The sequence below is a fragment of the Macaca nemestrina genome, chromosome 7 (genome assembly GCF_043159975.1).
Source record: "Macaca nemestrina isolate mMacNem1 chromosome 7, mMacNem.hap1, whole genome shotgun sequence".
In the NCBI taxonomy this organism is placed as follows: Eukaryota; Metazoa; Chordata; class Mammalia; order Primates; family Cercopithecidae; genus Macaca; species Macaca nemestrina.
The window spans coordinates 96,932,493-96,951,642 of NC_092131.1; the positions used below are offsets into that span (position 1 = coordinate 96,932,493).

At 38.7% G+C, this 19,150-nt stretch overlaps 1 protein-coding gene across 3 annotated transcripts in view; it reads right to left on the bottom strand.

Annotated features, from left to right (window-relative positions):
• Window positions 1–6,124: 6,124 nt before the first annotated feature.
• Window positions 6,125–19,150, bottom strand: part of LOC105479363 (multiple C2 and transmembrane domain containing 2) — a 262,013-nt gene continuing 248,987 nt past the window's right edge. The window contains exons 22-23 of one of the 3 annotated variants that reach the window (XM_011737316.3): window positions 14,270–14,367; window positions 6,125–12,100 (exon numbers count right to left, since the gene is read on the bottom strand). In XM_011737316.3, the coding sequence (XP_011735618.2) occupies window positions 12,032–12,100; window positions 14,270–14,367 (167 nt within the window). In that variant the 3' untranslated portion in view covers window positions 6,125–12,031. The remainder of the gene's footprint in view (window positions 12,101–14,269; window positions 14,368–19,150) is intronic. The other 2 variants (XM_071100616.1, XM_011737317.3) reach the window with 2 other exon arrangements.

Sequence of the window (19,150 nt, forward strand, 5' to 3'; positions counted from 1 at the left end):
ATACTGTTTTCCATAGTGACTGTACTAATTTACATTCCCACTAACAGTGTATGGGCTTCCTTTACTCTGCATCCTTACCAGCATCTGTTACAATTTTTTGTCTTTTACATAAAAGCCAATCTAAGTAGAGTACAATGATGTCTCCTTATAGTTTTATTTGAATTTCCCTCATAATTAGTGCTGTTGAGCATTTTTCATATACCTGTTGGTAAATGAAAATATCACTTGTGTATCTTCCTTTGAGAAATGTCTGTTCATTTCCTTTGCCTACTTTGTAATGAGATATTTTGTTTGTTTGTTTGTTTGCTGTTGAATTGTTTGAGATTCTTGTATATTCTGGATATTAGTCCCCTGTTGGATGAAGAAATTGCAAATACTTGTTTGTTTGTTTTGTTTTGTTGTTGTTGTTTTGAGACAGGATCTTGCTTCATCTCCCAGGCTGAAGTGCAGTGGCATGATCTCAGCTCATTGCAACCCAGGCCTCCCAAGCTCAAGTGATCCTCCTGCCTCAGCCTCCCAAGTAGCCAGGATTACAGGTGTGCACCACCACACCTGGCTAACTTTTGTATTTTTCATAGATAGGAGATGTCTTTATGTTGCCCAGGCTGGTCTCGAACTCCTGGGCTCAAGCGATCCTCCCACCTCAGCCTCACAAAGTGCTTTGATTATAGGTGTGAGCCATGGCACCTGGCTGAAGTTGCAAATATTTTCTCTCATTCAACACATTGTCTCTTCAGTCTGTTATTGTTTTCTTTGTTGTAAAAAAGTTTTTTGGTTTAATGTAATCTCATTTGTCTATTTTGTTTTTGTTGCCTGTGCTTTTGAGGCTTTAGTCACAAAATATTTGCCTTAACCAATGTCCTAAAGTGTTTTTACTACATTTTCTTCTAGCAGTTTTACAGTTTCAGGTCTTACACTTAAGTCTTTCATTCATATTGATTTTTGTATATATGTTGAGAGATAGGGGTCTAGTTTTATTATTTTACATATAGATATCCAATTTTCCCAGCACCATTTATTGGAAAAGTTGTCCACTCCCTAATGTATGTTCTTGGTGCCTTTAAAAAAAAAAAAAATCAGTTGGCTGTGAATGCCTGAATTTACTTCTGGGTTCTCTATTCTGCTACGTTGGTCTATCTGTCTGTTATGATAGTAACACCATGCTGTTATAGTTACTTTAGTCTCGTAATACGTTTTGAAGTTCAGGTAGAGTCATGCTTTCATCTTTGTTCTTTTTGCTCAGGATTGTTTTTATTATTTGTGGTTCCATATAAATACTAGGGTTGTTTTTTCTATCTCTGTAAAAAATGACATTAGTACTTTGATAGGGGTTGCATTCAATCTGTAGTTTGCTTTGGGCAGAATGGTCATTTTAATGATATTAACTTTTTGAATTTGTTGAGCATAGGGTGTCTTTCTATTTGTTTGTGTACGCTTCAATTTCTTTTATCAGTGTTTTAGAGTTTTCCTTATAGAAGTCTTTCAACTCTTGGATTACATTTATTCTAGATTTTTTGGGGGTAGCTATTGCAAATGGGATTGCCTTCTTAATTTCTTTAGCAGGCAGTTCATTCTTGGTTCGTAGAAATGCTACTAATTTTTGTATGTTGATTTTGCATCCTGCAAGTTTACTGAATTTATTTATCATATCTAAGCGTTTTTTGGTAGAGTCTTTAAGGCTTCCTTGATATAAAATCAAATCATCAGCAAAGAGGGATAATTTGACTTTTCTTTTCCAATTTGGATGATTTTTGTTTCTCTTGCCAGATTTCTCTGGCAAGAATTTCCAGAATTATCTTAAATAGAAGTGCTGAAAGTGGTATCCTTCTCTTGTTCCAGTTCTTATGGAGAAGGTTTTCAACTTTTTCCCATTCATTATAACATTAGCAGTGGGTGTATCATATATGGCCTTTCTTATGTTCAGACATGATCCTTAAATGCCTAATTCATTGAGAGTTTTTATCAAATGTTGCAAAATCTCAACATTCAACAAGGAATGTTGTATGTTATCAAATGCTTTTTCTGCATCTAATGAGATAATAATATGGTTTCTGTCCTTCAATCTGTTGATGTATCACATGTATTGATTCGCTGATGTTGAACCATTCATGCTTCCCTCAGATAAATTCTGCTTGATCATGGTGCATTATCTTTCTGCTGTGCTGTTAGGTTTGGTTTGGTAGTATTTTGTTGAAGATTTTTGCATCTATGTTCTTCACAGATATTGGTCTGCAGTTTTGTACCAGGTTAATACTGGCCTCATAGAATGAGTTGGGGAGAATATGCTCCTCTTCAATTTTTTTTGGAATAGCTTCAGGAGGATTAGTATTAGCTCTTCTTTGAAAATTTGGTAGAATTTGGCAGTGAGGTAAGGCAGACCTGGAATTTGTTGGGAAATTTTGTATTACTGAGTCAATCTCATTAATCCTTTTGGTTTATTTGGGTTGTCTATTTCTTCTGGATTGAATCTTGGAACGTCATGTGTCCCGAAATTTTTAAATGTTCTCTAGTCTTTTTAGATTGTTAATGTATAGTTGTTCATAATAGTCTCTGATGATTTTTATTTCTGTGGTATCAGTTATAATGTCTCCATTTTCATTTCTGATTTGATTTATTTGGGTCTTTTTTTCTTGGTCGGTCTAGCTAGAGGTTAATTTTGTTTATCTTTTCAAAAACCGAACTTATGGTTTTCTAGTCCTTTGTATTTTTTGGTCTCAATTTCATTTATTTCTGCTCTAATCTTTACAAATTTTTTTCCTTCTATTAATTTTGGGTTTAGTTTGTTATTACTTTTCTAGTTCTTTGATGGGTATTATTAAACCATTTATTTGGAATATTTCTTCTTGTTTTTATGTAGGTGATTATTGCTATAAGCGTTCTTCTTAGCAATGCTTTTGCTGTATCCCATAGATTTCGGTATGTTGTGTTTCAATTTTCCTTTATTTCTATTTTTTTCCTTAATTTCTTCCTTAACCAAGTGGCCATTCAAGAGCATGTTTTTAAAGTATTATGTATTTGTAGTTACCTAAGTTTTTCCTGTTATTGATTTCTAGTTTTATTTTGTTGTGGTCTGAAAAGATACTTGATATACTTATGAGTTTTAAAAATGTGTGAGATTTGTTTTTTTTGTGTGTGTCCCAATCTATGATCTATTCTGAAAGAATGTTCCAGGTGCTGATGAGAAGAATGTGTATTCTGTGGCTGTTGTGTAAAATGTCCTGTAAATGTCTGTTAGGTATATTTGTTCAAATGTGCATTTTAAATTCACCGTTTCTTTGTTAGTTTCCTGTCTAGTGCTGTAAGTGGGGTATTAAAATCCTGAACTACTTTTCTATTGAAGTGTATCTCTCCCTTTAGATCTAATAATATTTACTTTATATATCTTGGTGCTCTGGTGTTGTGTACATACAATTATTTAGAATTGTTATTTTCTTTTGCTGAATTGATTCCTTGATCATTATATAATCACCGTTGTCTCCTTTAATACATTTGTATTAAAGTCTGTTTTATATAATGTAAGTATAGGCAATCCTTTTGGTTTGCATGGCATGTCTTTTTCTATCCCTTTACTTTCAGTCTGTATGTGTCTTAACAGTTGAGATAGATTTCTTATAGCAGCGTCTTTTAAAAAATACATTCTGCCAGTTTATATCCTTTAAGTGTAAAGTTTAATCTATTTACATTCAAATATATTACTGATATGTGAGGGCTTATTCCTGTTATTTATTGATTACTGATTGTTTGGTATATCATTTGTTCCTTTTTTTCTCCCTTAATGTTTATTATTGTCTGTAGTGGTAATATTTGTGTCCTTTCTCTTCTTTATTTTTGTGTTTGTGCTAGCATTTAGTTCTGTACTTTCATATGTTTTCATGATTGTAGATGGCATCTCTTTCTTCCCAGGGAGGACTCCTTTCAGCATTTCTTGCCAGGCCATTCTAGGGTGATGATTTCTCTCACCTTTTGCTTAGTTTGGAAAGATTATTAGCACTTCATTTATGAAGGGTAACTTTACTGGGTATAGTATCATTGGCTTGCAGGGGTTTTTTATTTTCCCCTCCAGCACTTTGAATAGATCATCTCATTCTCTCCTGGACTGTTAAATTTCTGAGGAAAAAACTCAATGTTAGTTTGATGAGGTTTCCTTTATGAGTGACTTGATGCTTTTCTCTTGCTGGTTTTTTGTTTTGTTTTGTTTTGTTTTGTTTTTTTGAGACGGAGTTTCACTCTTGTTGCCCAGGCTGGAGTGCAATGGCGCGATCTCAGCTCACTGCAACCTCCACCTCCCAGGTTCAAGCAATTCTCCTGCCTCAGCCTCCCGAGTAGCTGGGACTCTTGCTGTTTTTAAGAATACTCTCTTGATCTTTGACTTACTACAATTTGATTATAATGTGCTGAGGAGAAGACTTTTTTGCATTGTGTTTGGGAATCTCTAAGCATTCTGTATCTGGATGTTTAAATCTCTTCCTAGACTTAGGATGTTTTCAGCTATTATTTCATTAAATAGGTTTTCTAACTTTTAAATTTTCTCTTTGTCTTGTGGAACACCAAAAAGTTTGGTCCCTATAAGGTATCTCATATGTCATGTAGGCTTTGCTCAATTTTTTTTTTTTGTCTGCCTGTGTTATTTTAAAAGACATGTCTTCAAGTTTTGAAATTCTTTCTTCTTGAGCTAGTCTATTGTTGAGCTATTGAAAGTATTTTGTATTTTACTTAATAAATCATTCAGTTCAATTTGTTTTGTGCTTTTTGAAATCTCTAGAAAATTTCTCATTCATATACTAACTTATTTTTCTGATTTATTTGTATTGTTTTTCTGTATTCTCTTTTATCTTACTGAGCTTCTTTAATATTGGTATTTTGAATTCTTTATCCAGGATTTCATAGATTTCTTTTTTTAGTTAATCTGTTGCCAGAGAATTATGTCCCTTTGGAAGTACTATCTTTGTGGTTTTTTTTTTTTTTTTTTTTTTTTTTCCCATGTTTCTTATATCCTTACATTGATATCTGAACATCTGTCATGACAATCACTTCTTTCCACTTTTTAACTTGCCTTCCTAGGGGAGGACTTTTTCCTGAAGATGTGTGTGTGGTGTTTGTTGGGTATGGTACTTTGGCTTTGATTCTGGGTGCATGCTGTAGTGTAGCTTTCATGATTTCTTTGGCTCTAAATAGCTTCATTGAAGTCTGTGATTTTCCTCAGTGGCCTAGGTTGTGGTTATTAGGGAAGGCTGTGGTGAACTTTTGCTTGTGACAGGGACACCAGATGGGCCTGTCCTTGGGCCCCAGTGGTAGCAGCAGCATGCTAAGCATATCTGTCCTTGGGCCCTAGGACAGTGTATGCTGGCACTGTATTAGCAGACCCAAGCAAGCCAATTCTTGGGCCTCTAGGCAGCTTGTTTGGGTGATAGTAGTGGCAGTCATGGACTGGTAGTGAGTGATGTGTCCTTGGGCACTTGGGCAGTTTGCATGGCGTAGGTGATAGCAGTAGTAGTGGTGGGACTAACCTCTGAGTCCCGAGAGCTCCACAGTGGTGGTGGCAGTGGTTGTGACCGGCTGGGCAGGCCAGTCCCCAGACTCACAGGTGACACGTGTGTGTGTGTGTTGGGGGGGTGCCCATTGTGATGGTAGTGGCAGGTTGGGTGGCTCCAACTTCAGGGCCCTTGTTGGAGTGCTCAGGTGCCAATATTTGTGGACTGGCCTGGGTACTCCCCAGGCCTCCGGATGCCAGGATTGGGTACTAAGGGGTGGGGGTCAGAGCCAGGCCCAGTGGACTCATCCTCACATCCTTCAGTAGTGCTTGCAGATACTGACTATGGAAGGCAGGGGTAGTGTGACCCCAGGCCCCAGAATGTTCATGTTGGGGTGGCAGCAGCCATACTGCACTCCTGGTACGGGGGAGAATAGAGTCAGTTTCAATGGCAGCAGTGGTACGCAAGTGACTGGGAAGTGTACATTTCACTTGCCCTTTGGCCCCAGTTGAGGCAGCCTACTGCTGTGGCTGTCACCTGGTGGATCTGTTGTCCTTAGGGTGATTAAAAATGCACAGCAGCTTCACAGTTGGGAGCAGTGTGTCAGCCCTAAAGGTAGCGGGCAGCTGGAGTTGTGGCTGCAGGTGGAGCATGTCATTAAGGTTCCAGGGATATGAAGATGCAGGGGCTGTTGGGTCCGGGGCAGAATGCAGTCTGGTGAGGGCTGAGATATCAAAGGGACAACTTGCTGTAGCTGCTTAGGACTTGCGGGTGTGTGGGTACATGTGTGCTCCCTCTCTGGGGCAATGTCATCACATGGTCTTCAGGTAGCTCCCTATGTCAGTCTTGGGGCTCACAATAGTCAAGGGGAATTCCTATGGCTGGAATGTGGGAGTCTGTAGTGGAAATGTTGATCACTAGGAGTCACCCACTTACTCTTTTCTCATCTGGAGAGCCTTTCCTGGCTCCTAGCCTATCCTACCTGAACAGACTGTATTGTTCTCTTCCCCTTCCTTGCTTCAGGTATTTCCTGTCACTCTCTGTAGAATTCCAGTGTTCTTTCTTATATGATATATGTGAACTGTGATTATCCACTCATTTTTTTTGGTTCTTCTTCGTGGAAGAGAATACAAGATGTCTGGTCAGGCATCTGGAAGCCTCACTGATGTTTTCAGTGAAAGACTTTCATATAGCTTTCACAATTTTGTATCTGTCTTCATAAGGGATTTTGTTAAGTAGTTTTCCACTCTTTGTAGGACTTGGTTTTGAAGGAGAGTTATGTTGGCCTCATAAAATGCTTAAGAAAGTGTTTTCTTTTTTCTTTTGTTATTGTCTAGAGGAGCTTGTATAAGAGTGACAGGTTTTTGTTTTTTTTTCCTCTGTAAGTATTTGGAGAAATTTCAATTTTTAGAATTATTTTGAATGAGCGATTATATCTAAAACACTTAGAAAAGTAACTGGCATTTGATAAATGCTATAAAATATTAGTATTCTTGTGTGCTTGAATATCCATTTTCCTGTGTAAATCATTACATTAAAATGCTAGGACAGAACAGCTGTGGGCTTTACACAAGGGTAACATACTTGAAGCCATTCCTTTAGAAGTTATCCTTCGGGATTTCAGTATTTATTCAATTATCAATTACCACTCAGTGCATTTTCAGAAGATTTTTATTTTAGTTTTTCAACTGTTCTGCTGCCATAAGATTCCTAATACATAAATGAGAGGCAGGTTTTGATAGAACATAGGTTTTTTTTAAAGTTCAGGGATACCTGTGCAGGTTTGTTACATAGGTAAACTGTGTCAGAGGGGTTTGTTGTACAGATTATTTCATCACCCATGTATTAAGCCTCGTACTCGTTATTTTTCCTGATCCTCTTCCTCCTTTCACCCTTCACCCTCCAATAGCCCCAAGTGTATTTTGTTCCCGTCTATGTATCCATGTGTCCTCATCATTTAGCTCCTACTTATAAATGAGAACATGTGGTATTTGGTTTTCTGTTGCTGCATTAGTTTGCTAAGGATAATGGCCTCCAGCTGTATCCATGTTCCTGCAAATGACATGATCTCATTCTTTTTTATGGCTGCATAGTATTCCATGGTATACATCTACCACATTTTCTTTATCCATTCTATCAATGATGGGCATTTAGATTGATCCAGTGTCTTTGCTATTGTAAATAGTGTTGCAGTGAATATGTGTGTGCATGTGTTTTTATAGTAGAACAATTTATATTCCTTTGCGTATATACCCAGTTATGGGATTGCTGGGTCAAACAGTATTTCTCTCTTTAGGTTTTTGAGGAAACACCCACCCTGTCTTCCACAGTGGTTGAGCTAATTTACACTTCAACCAACAATGTGTAAGTGCAGAACATAGTTTTAAATAATGAATATGGCTAACTCCATCTCATGTCCATGAAGAATTTTTTTGCAGCTATTAGATTTACACTGAGGTCATGACACATCTGTTTTCTTACTAAAATAATCCCAAATATCTCCTTTCATTCCAAATTCCAGCCCTCTCTCTCCTTTCTCCTCCACAGTGGAATTTTTCAAGGGTTACCTCCATTCAGAGACCCCATATTTTCACATCCACTCACTTCTCAACCCAAACATGGTTTCCATTTCTACCATTCCACTGAAATGACATGTTGCCAGGGTGCTTCCAAACTGTCACATTAAGGTCATGATTCTGTACTTACGTGATCTCTGCAGCATTTGATGTTATTGACCACATCAGCTTTCTTGAAGTATGCTCTGCCACTGAATTCTAGGGTGGTCCATGCTTACTGTTCTTCTCCTCTGTATTTACCCCTGTTTCTATTTACACTCTTAACTGACTTGCCTTTATACATATGACATCGACTGTTGAGTTCTTCAAGGTTTAATTTCTTGAAGCATTTAGTTTCAATCACTTTGATATGCAGTGTTTGCCCTTAACTTGTGTACATATCAAGTACAGTGTGTTACTTCTCTGAGAACTAAATCCATATATTCCATTATCTTGCTGACATTCCCATTTGGATGCTTTTCAGGCACCTGAGATTCAGCGCTAAAACTGGACTCCTGTGGTCCTCTCACAGCAGTTCTTACAGTTCTCTCCCTTAGTGAAAGGTAACACCATCTTCCTAGACCTGGAGACAGGGTGACTGAGAGCCATCCTTGACTCTACTCTCCCTCATCCCATAGCCCAGCAATTGTTAAGTCCTGCTCACTTTATCTCTTCACCGTCTCTCAATTCTACTTATTTTTTTTTCCAGTGCCACTATTTGAAAGTCTGGGGTGTTATTCATTTATCAGTAGTACTCCAAAAGACTAATATTAATAACTCTTCTCTAAACTTTGAAAATTGCTAGGCTATGCATTGCAGCCAGAATATTTTTCAAACTTAAATCTGAGCATGGCATGCTGTTTCTCAAAAGTATCTGTTTAATGTCTGGCTCTACCAAGGGGATGCAGTCTGTTTCATTCCAGAAAATTATCAGCATTCAATATAGACTTGTTAAATGATAATTTACAAGAAAAAAGAATCAAAAGACTGTCTTACCACCTGGAAATAAACATTATATTTTCCTCTGATATGTAGGTAAGAACTTCAAATATAAGACATAATTTAAAAGGTTATAATTGACATAGCCAGGGATTATAAATAATATCACACAAAATAAGCTCTTAATGCAAGAAATGAATCTCCAGGATAGATCATACTAATCTGTCCAACCCAGTCCTCTGTTCTGAAAACAGCACATGAAAAGGCAGAGAAAGAAAAATAATCTCTATGATCTGGCCTCTTAAACAAGTATTTATTTCCTGAGTAACTATTAGGTGCCAGCTATAATGGGCTATTCAGTGGAGGACAGTGGTCGAAGCCTCTTATGATGTACGGCAGATGCCAGAAAGATATGAAAGATGTGAAGGTACAAAAAAGGAAGCTGGAGTCACATCCAGCCACAGGACCAAGCCTCTTTGGGGCAGGAGACTTGGAAGTGTTGAAGGAGAGTAGAATCTATTCAGAAAGAAATTGGGGGGAGGTCCTTCCAGTCTGAATGAAGATTAACTAGGCATAATGTAACTGGCACCATGGCCGTGACATCTGAGAGGTTATGAAGGCCTCCACTTGGGTAGCGGCAATCAGAACAGAAGTGGTCAACGCATTGACACTGGACCTACTAGGCTTTCTGAGTTGGGAGACGAGAACAACAGCACGAGGAGCAAAAAAGAGGATGACCGAGAAATTCCGAGCCCAGAAAATGCCAGTCCCAGCAAGGCAAACGAAGAAGCTGGAAGGAGATTATGAGGGTCGGGGTTCTGAAGACAGGGAGAGACAGATGATGTTTAGTTTCTGACCTGCTGAGGTGTAGATGCCTATTAGATCGAGAGACAGGACTAGAAATGGGAGGATAAAGTTTGAGAAGAGAACCAGGAAAACTTGGCAAGACTTCAGCATCCCTACTTAATTATCATACTGTGAATCTATAATCCATAAATTTTATTGAAAGCATCCTGGAATCTTTCCTAAAAGTTTTTGACAATTTGTATAAATCTTAACATGTCACTTACAACTAACATTCCTTTTTAACATCCAGTGTCTACTTAATTAACTAACAATTGTTTTCTATATACAGTTTATTCAAGGTTGATTCGGTCCTGAATCTTACATCCCAGCTGGTGTTTGGGTCCTAAACTTAACACTGAGAATTTCAGTCGGGCTACAGAGGAAAGAATTCTAACTAATGATGCCTTCTTGTCGGGCAAATAATTTCATTTTGAAATTCTATAGCAAAAGAACAACAATAAAGTATTGGTTCCACTTTTAAATAAATAAGGGGTTATTTTGCTGCTGAAAGTTTTCATTCAAATGACTGATCAGATCTCACATGTCTGTTTAAAAATGTCTGACTTAGGTCGTTACAAAATGACAGACAGTGATAAACTAGATGATAGTTAGAAGCAAGACAATGAGGCATTGTTTACACAGAAGATTGAGTAACTGGTTTGACAAAAGAGGTTCTTGGGTATCTATTGTATGTACAACTACGAGATTTACTGGAGCTTTTATAATTTCTGCAAGGCTCTTTTCCAGCCAGCTTCATTAACTTGAAGTAAATCAAATCATGCAGAAATCTGGCTCAGCCAGAAAGCAACCCAGTGAGACACAACATGAAGAAAAACAGACACTGGATGATAAGATTTAGAATCTTTGGCATTTTTCGTAAACATTTTGTTTGAAGATTATTAAATTACAACCCAGAGACAAAAAAAATAAAATAGGGAACTCACTATTAAATGAGATCTTTTTACCTTAACTTTTCTTTATAATACATACATATATAAAAACTGCACAAAGTATGTGTCAACAAAATACAATCTTTAAAACTTAAATATCATTTAAACAGTTAACTGCATACATTTTATATATGCACAAAGTCAGGATTTTTACCTGGCAGGGAAATACTGTGGAATGATGAGGTCTGCAGAAACAGATGCTGTCAAAGGAGGACTCTGGGGTGGTATTTTCTAGAAATGGGGTTCTGAAATAAATTTTTATTGTTTGTAGCTTATTTTACTTCTAAGAGGAACAAAAGATACATTTGGGCAGCTGAAGTATTTCTACTTTCTGCTTAAAACATTCAGGCAAATGAAATGATTATAATAATTAGGTAAGCAGCCTTATTAGTCTCTTGGTCTTCAGTTCCTTATCTTCTAAATACCTAGAGAATTCATTCATTCATTTCTCCCCTACCCCCACCTGCCTTTCTGAAATTGTATGTTGACATTTTATAATATTTTGAAAATATGCAAAAAGTAAAGTCAGGAGAAGTGGTAGCAGAAAGCAACCAAATACTTTCACGGAAGCCTCATTTTTCAAGTGAGTGATCTCTAGGGACCTTCTTGGGGCATCCATGGCCAGCAATGGACCACGCTGCAGGTTGACCATCCAGCACTGAAGAGGTCTCCCAAAAATTCACATACATATCCTTAATAATCATGGCTGAAAGATCCCTAAAGGTTCGAACTAATTCTGGTAATTATTAAAAATGTCTTTCAATAATATACCGTATTTGGACAGATGATGGCTACCGAAGACTTGTTAACTCGGAGAAGAGACTTACGCCCATGGACAATAATCTGAAAGGAGTGTGGGGATGGGGAGTGGAAATAACTGAATCTTAATGAGAGTCTGTTGGAGGTGTGAAAACAAGTTCAAAGTCACTCTCGAATCCAAGTGGGCTCCTGGCTGTTCTCAAGGAAGGTGGTGTTCAGACCCATGGCTGCAGCCTTGTTGTCTCCTATTTCAGAATGGATGTTAGTCTTTCCCAGTCTCAGGATTGTTGCTTTTTGCTGGGCTGACCCTCTATGCAACTAGGACACCCATGCATGGGGGTGTGTGCACATGCATGTATGTCTGTGCACGTGAAGGAGGAGGAAGAATACAGAGGGTGCCACAGGGCATGCATTTCAGAAGGACACCTTGGGTACCACTGAAACAGCCATAATGTTGGTCTAATCAACCAAACACAATATTGGGTGCTGCTGTCCAAAGTCAGCGTGTGCCCTAGAGAGCGCTGCGCTTCTTCCGCAGGGGGCTGTGGCCGCTGCAGAGTTTCAACTCCGCGTACTGCACCTGTGAAAACAAACAGCCGTGATGCTGGCGGTTAGGTAACCCTAGCTCACCACAGTGTGTGCTAATGGCTCCCCAAGGACAACCTAAGGCAAAGGAAGGAAGGTTCAAAGGTAATGAATCATTTTCTAAACACAGGAACATGGAGGGATTAATTGCAGGAAGGATTTGAGAAGTCATGCATCATTTCTTGAAACCAAAATATTAAAAGCAGATTTTTCTAATGAGATGCGTGGGTTTCTACCTTCTCTGGGCACTGCAAGATGATGTTCGTTTTGTGTGTGCCAGTTTTCAACCATAAGTAAGCTTAATAACTGCCTCTTGGGAATGTTTATCTTAGTATATGATACAGCAACTTAGGATTATTCATTTAAAAATATCTAAAATCTTGGGGAACACATCTCAGAAAATTATATACATTTACTTTGCCTGAGAGGAAAAAATGCTGAAATTGATACCCCAAGACTTTTATATAGATTTCTCTTAGAAATTAATTTCACTTGCAATGTAATGGCTAAAACATCTGTGATAAATATGAGTACTCAGGAGTCCCCAGTGGCAAACTGTCACTGTGTTATTAGAAAGCGCCCTTGGCGAAACAGGGAGGATCTTACTCGCATACTGTATATCTTCCTGGAATGCTCTTTTGTCGCATCTCTCTGTGTTCATGCCAACTGCAACTGGAATGGCCACTTTGAGGGCTAGTGCCTGGACTGTGCACAGAGAATCCTTGGGGGCTCGATGGAAATTTCTATTCTTCAAGGATACAGCATGAACTCACACTGCGACCCAAGTGATGGTACGCTGCAAACGTATTGCTTTAGTGTATAGGCTTTGATAGGCTGCTGGTGGAATGGCTTTATTTAAAATATTGTATTACAGACCACATGTGCTCCCTATTTTTAGCATTTGTGCCAAATTCCCCAAGGACATTATGCCTGATCACAGAAGTCAGGCTGTACTTTGTCAGAGGCAGATAAATGAAGAAAATACCCCATTCCTTATGGTGTTTTGCGAAAGTGCCCTAAGGGAGCAGAGGATGACATACCTGTCAATCTTCAATGCAAAACAAACAGGGGCCCAGTGATTACTTTTTAATTAAGTAATACAAATGTTAAAGAGTAAATTCATCTTTATAGAATGTGTTTTCACAGCTAATTATAAAATGAAGTTTAAAGAAAGATAGCACCACAGCGTCCATTTTAATTTCTAGAACTGGGAATGAAGGGGGAAGAAACTCTAAGGCCTATCTGCCCCAGATCTTTGCAATCCCCCCTTAGCTGCCAGGGAACCAATTATGCTACAGTGACTCAAATATGAAAATCGATATTTGATTTGGGATTCTCTAAGATATTAAAGGATTGTGTCTTTGATCATCTTGATGATATTTCACGCCATGGTCTCCCCATCTACCTATTCAGTGATCTCTATTCTCCACTAGAGAAATTGCCGCCTGCCCTCCTTCCTCTGGATTTATAGCAGGCTGATCCACAGGGGCCAGGATCGAGCTACTCTACATGACTTTCTAGTATGTTGCCTTCGTTAATCTCTGTGTATCCACAGAAACAGGACGCTGCTGGACTAAGTGACCATTATCTGTGAATAATACTTCGGATTGATCTCACATTATTTCACACTGTCTCTGCCTCTTTGTGTATTAGAGTAAATGGGGGCTGCACCCTCAGCATCCGTAAGTCTTCAGAGGGAAAGGGATAGAAGGGAGGCCTAGGAGATATATCAGGGCAAATGAGAATAAAAAGAATAATCCTCTTGTCCCCTGCTTCCCCTAAAATGCTTACCACCCAGAAGAAGAAGAAGAAAATAAGCAAAACTCCCCGGCTTTGAATCTCATGCAATTCTACTCACTGAGCCCATTTTATCCTCTTTAGGGAGGCAAGCAATCGAAAGGGGACAAGCGTCAGTGCACCGTAGCCACACAGTGTGAGTTTCAGATCATTCTTAAGTAGCTCTTTTTCAAAACAATTTCCCCCAATCACCTCATGCTTTGGACAAAGATTTTTCTGCCACTTCCCTGCAAGCCAGGCCTCTTTAAGGATTTTCTGGTTCCTTATCTCAATTACTCACACAAGTGAAGCCTTGTGCTCCTCTGGCTCCAGGGCTGGCCAGATTTCAGGTCGGGGCCACTGTTGGTGGTGACCATTCATTACATACCTTTTGAACATCAGATGGCACTCTAGAGAGGAAGTCTAGTAGCTCGTTATTGTCGATGGAATAGGGATTTCGAAGCTTCTTAGTAAATTTATTTATGCCTGAAAAATAGAAACACAGGAGATCTCTTTATCAATCAATCGATCATCTATCTATCTAGCATCTATCTTCAAAAACTTGCCTGACTGGGGGGAGAGGGGATATTCACAAGTAAAAATTAGTGTGAAAACAATTACCAGACCTCAAGTCATGCACATGTTGCTGTCATGTGGAATCATTCACAAATGCCTTTTCCTGAAGGCAGGAAGCAGGGGCTGGTGAAGAGGGGCTCTGCCTTCTTCAGCTGTGAAAATCCCATTACAATCCCAGCAGCAGGGCGACAGAAACACACGCTCAAACTGGGGAGCACGTTGGCTCTTTTGGAATACGCTGATTAACAGCCTCCTCTGCTATGAAAACAAATGTCCCAGATGGGAAAAGGCCTTCATTAGCCCAAACAAGTCCCTGCTTGGAGGCTCTGGACCAAACATAGCAGTGGGAGGCAGAGGGCGGGAGATGTTTTTTTGTTGTTACAGAGAAAACTGCAGTCATCCGTCTTTCCCCACCTCCAACTCATTTTCACAGGTTTCTCTCCTCTCACAGCAGAACAGAACCTGACATGTTGATTGTACTTTGATGCTGCAGGAAACTGTGAAAAGTTATTATTGGAAAATTATCTTACTATGGTTGCTAACTTAATTTATGGATCACAACGTCGGCGCGTGGGTCTGTCTGGGCAATGGAGAACATGCTAATTTAGGACAAGGACAATGATAATTAGAAACGGGTTCAACGTTTAAGACGTCGACATCCTATAGACTGTCCCTCTGTGGTGGTGGCACCTTGGGCTCCCCCGCATATCCAGGACACGCTCTGCCCCTGGCTAACTCTTTAGAGGGGAGTTCCTCTCAACCACGTTTTGTCTTCTACTCTGCTCTTTGGAGCTGCTTTGACTATATCCGGAGCTCATAAGCTGTAGTCTTTTCACCAAATGTCAACCTGCTTTTCATGTTGAGTTTTAGAAGCAGAAAGACTAGGTGGCCTTCTGAAGTTTTGCCACAGGGTGCTTGTTTAACAAGGATCATATCTGAAGGGCTGTCAGTCCCAATGATGCTGAATGAATTCTTAGCTTCGTTGTACTCTGAATGGCTCCTACTCAGGAGTCAAGGTAACATTTAACTGTTCACTAGTCCCCAACACACAAAGGGTTTGATTTTTTTTTGTTGTTGTTCATTAAATATTATTTTGCTTTCATCTGAGGACTAGGCTTCCTGCATGGCATTATACCTGACACAATGCCAACCTCCAGTCATTTCTTTGGAGGGTCAGATTTACATCTGCTTTGCAAATGGGAGCCAGCCATTGTGCCCAAGTAAATGGTGGCTTGGCGGTTGGGCTGGTGAAGATTCCTAGCAAACGATCCCCTTTCCCTCAAGTCAAAGCTGCACTCTGCCTTTTTTCCCTCTACCCCCACAGCAAGCTTCATGTTTCTAGCTAAAATTTCCCCCAGTGTTCCTTTACATTAAAATACTCTCACTGTGTTATTCTAAAGACATTTAATTGTAGCATAGGCTTTTTGGCAAAAGAAAACAGACAAGGCAAAATGATGAAGGGAGACAAAGACGTATTGAGAACAGATATATCTTCTATTGTTAATTATATATGGTGTGCGCATCTGGAGTCTTTACAATGAACACCAAGGCAGGGATAATATCACAGCTGATCAAAACACTGCATTCTTAGTCACTGGGAAGATTATAAACCTGCACAGTAGCTCAAATGCACCAATAAGGGCAAAAGTATTCCACAATGCACTGAGACTATCTATGTTCGAAAAAAACCAGAATACAAATTATAGGGCACTCAGACTGCATGTTTTAAAGGCACACCTTATTTATGAAGGTGTCCAAGATCAAACGTTCCAATAATTCTGCCCTATTAACAACTGTGTGAGACTGACTGTCAACAGGAAATCATAGACTCCTTGGTTATTTTTTGTTTTAAGAGACGGGGTTTCGCCATGTCGATCAGGCTGGTCTTGAACCCCTGACCTCAGGTGATCCACCCACCTCAGCCTCCCAAAGTGCTGGGATTACAGGATGAGCCACCACACGCGGCCACCTTGGTCATTCTTTAAGGGACAAGAAAACAAAGGTTATGATGTAGGAATACCTGGGCCCCAGTTTTGGCTTCATCATGTATTAGCTGTGTAATTTTAGAAAAATCACCTTCCTGTACCTTACATTTCTTACATTAACATTTGAATAATAAAGACCTCCTTATAGAGTTTCTTGGGTAGATGGGAGAATCACGTTGGGCAGTACAGGCAAAATGATACTGTAATCTGAAATTCTACAACAATGCAGAGGACTACCATCATTACTGTAGATGCAAACAAGCTAAGGAGACAAAGGAAGTGAGGATGGAAAAGAGCCTTTAATACTATTAAAGTCAGCTATGATGACGTAGACACATTTAGAAATTGTGGCTTCATCTATTGGCATGCTAAACATACCTTAGATTTTTTTTAACCTAAATGGTACAGATGGAGAGTATATCTGTTGTAAAGTTACTTTTAGCAAAAAAAAAAAAAAAAAAAAAAAAGAAAAAGAAAAAAGGAAAAGAAAATAGAAAAAAAAACAAGTGGGATAAAATACTGAAGAAAAACATTTTGTTGGGAAAGATGCTATGTATTGGTCCCGGATCATAGACTGAATTGATCAGTGGGGTGGAATGAGCCCTACAGTTAAAAAAATATATATCACTTGGAGAAAATCAGAAGAGATGAAAAATTGCATGGCTGCTTTGCACATTTGCCCACTTGAGAATAACCACTTGAAACACAATTATAACACCATTTTTCAGATAGTTACATGAGTGACCAGCAGGTAGCTCCAACTGTAATACATTGGTTGGGGTGAGGCAGGGGTTCCTTGCCTGTTCGTTTATCAAATTCTGAGTGTCTTCCATGTAGAGATATTGTGCTATCAAATGAAGATACAAACTTAAAGAATAGGTCCTTCTTGCAAAAAACTAAAAATTTAGCTTACAGAATTAATATCTACCTGAAAAAACAGAAGTGGTTTCAACTAGAACTGAAAAAGTATAATTAAAACCTCTACGAATGGAAGGAATATGGGAAATCTCTCAAAAGGAAACCCACATGGGATCTAATCCTAAGAAATGCTCTGCCTTCTGGAAATACATACTTCATGTAAGTGACTAAAATATAGTAGATAATGTTTGCTAAAGAAAACTTCAGATATCCTTAAAATCTACTTCTCACTTAATTTTCAAAAATCACACTCCTACACAAGTGAGGTCATGGGCCTAACAAAATGTCATCTATATAGAGCACAGGTATTAAGCTTGCAGGCTCATTCATTCAGAAAAATATTTAAATACTCATTAAAGGTCTATTACATAAATGTGGCTACACTAAGAATTATAGGGCTAAAGAGGAAATAAAATACCTCACCTATCAAAATAATTTTGGTGTGTCCAAAAATATTCCCCATAGCTAATATGAAATTAGACTGTTTTTATGTGCTTATGTGAAATGATTCTAATACTTATACAAAAATATGACTTGAGGATATAGAACATGGAAATCTAGCATATACAGTTAAATTTTTTCAAAAAATTCAAAACATAGAACAAAACATTTAAGGATATTCACCATTTTAGCACTCAATAAAAAACGAATAAGTAACTTAGAATAAGAAAGTCTTCTGATCCTTAAAGTTAGAAAAACCACTAAAACTTTAAGACATATACATTTATCTCCTTTGTGAGAAAAAAATTGCTTCAAATGATGCAGTCATGTAAGAAATCTGCAAAACAATGTCCTGGCCTATGCTAGCTAGGAACTAATTTGTCTTAGGATAAGTCCTAACAGAATTTCAGAATATATTCTAGGATGGCATAGCAGTTTTTACATAATGAGAAGAGGCAATAGATCACGTGGTAATTGTCAAGGCTTGTGACTACATTCACTATGGTAAGCTCATCAATAAACTATGAGCTCCTGTTTAAAATGTAAAACTGAACAACCAGACATAGAGTACAAAGCTCAGAGGGTTACTGTGGGCCCAAGAGAGCATAATAAACTCCATACCATTTAATAACTTTATCCATAAAATGAAAAATAGAGCAATATTTCACTAAGTAGATGCAGAAAGTTGTTGGAAAGCTGCCAAGATCTTGGAGGATAAGATCAGAAGTCAAAGTGATCTAGGTATAAAGAGGGACTGGAATCTCAAAACTGATGATCAAATGAGAAAATACAGTATTCGGTTTTGTTTGTTTGTTTGTTTGTCTGTTTGTTTGTTTTTGGAGATGGAGGCTTGCTCTGTTGCCCAGGCTGGAGTGCAGTGGCTTGATCTCAGTTCCCTGCAACCTCCGCCTCCCAGGTTCAAGCGATTCTCATGCCTCAGCCTCCCACGTAGGTAACTGGGATTACAGGTGCCTGCCATCACCCTGGCTTATGAAACAGGGTTTCACCATATTGGCTAGGCTGGTCTCAAACTCCTGACCTCAGGTGAACCGCCCGCTTCTGCCTCCCAAAGTGCTGGGATTACAGGCGTGAGCCACTGTATCCAGCCAGTATTAGTCTTCTTTGTGGAAGGAAAGATGCATAGAAACAGAACAAGCAAGCACCAGGATGATGAGGAAATCAAGAAGAAGCAGTGTTTAACAGCTGACCATGGCACTCAACTTACATGAACTTAAAAGTGAACAAACCACTAGCCAAATGATTGCAATTTTTAATCACATTCTGGTTAGGGTCAGACAACAATCTTAAGATCTATGTTCTAAACGTTATCAGTAAATAAGACAGTAGTA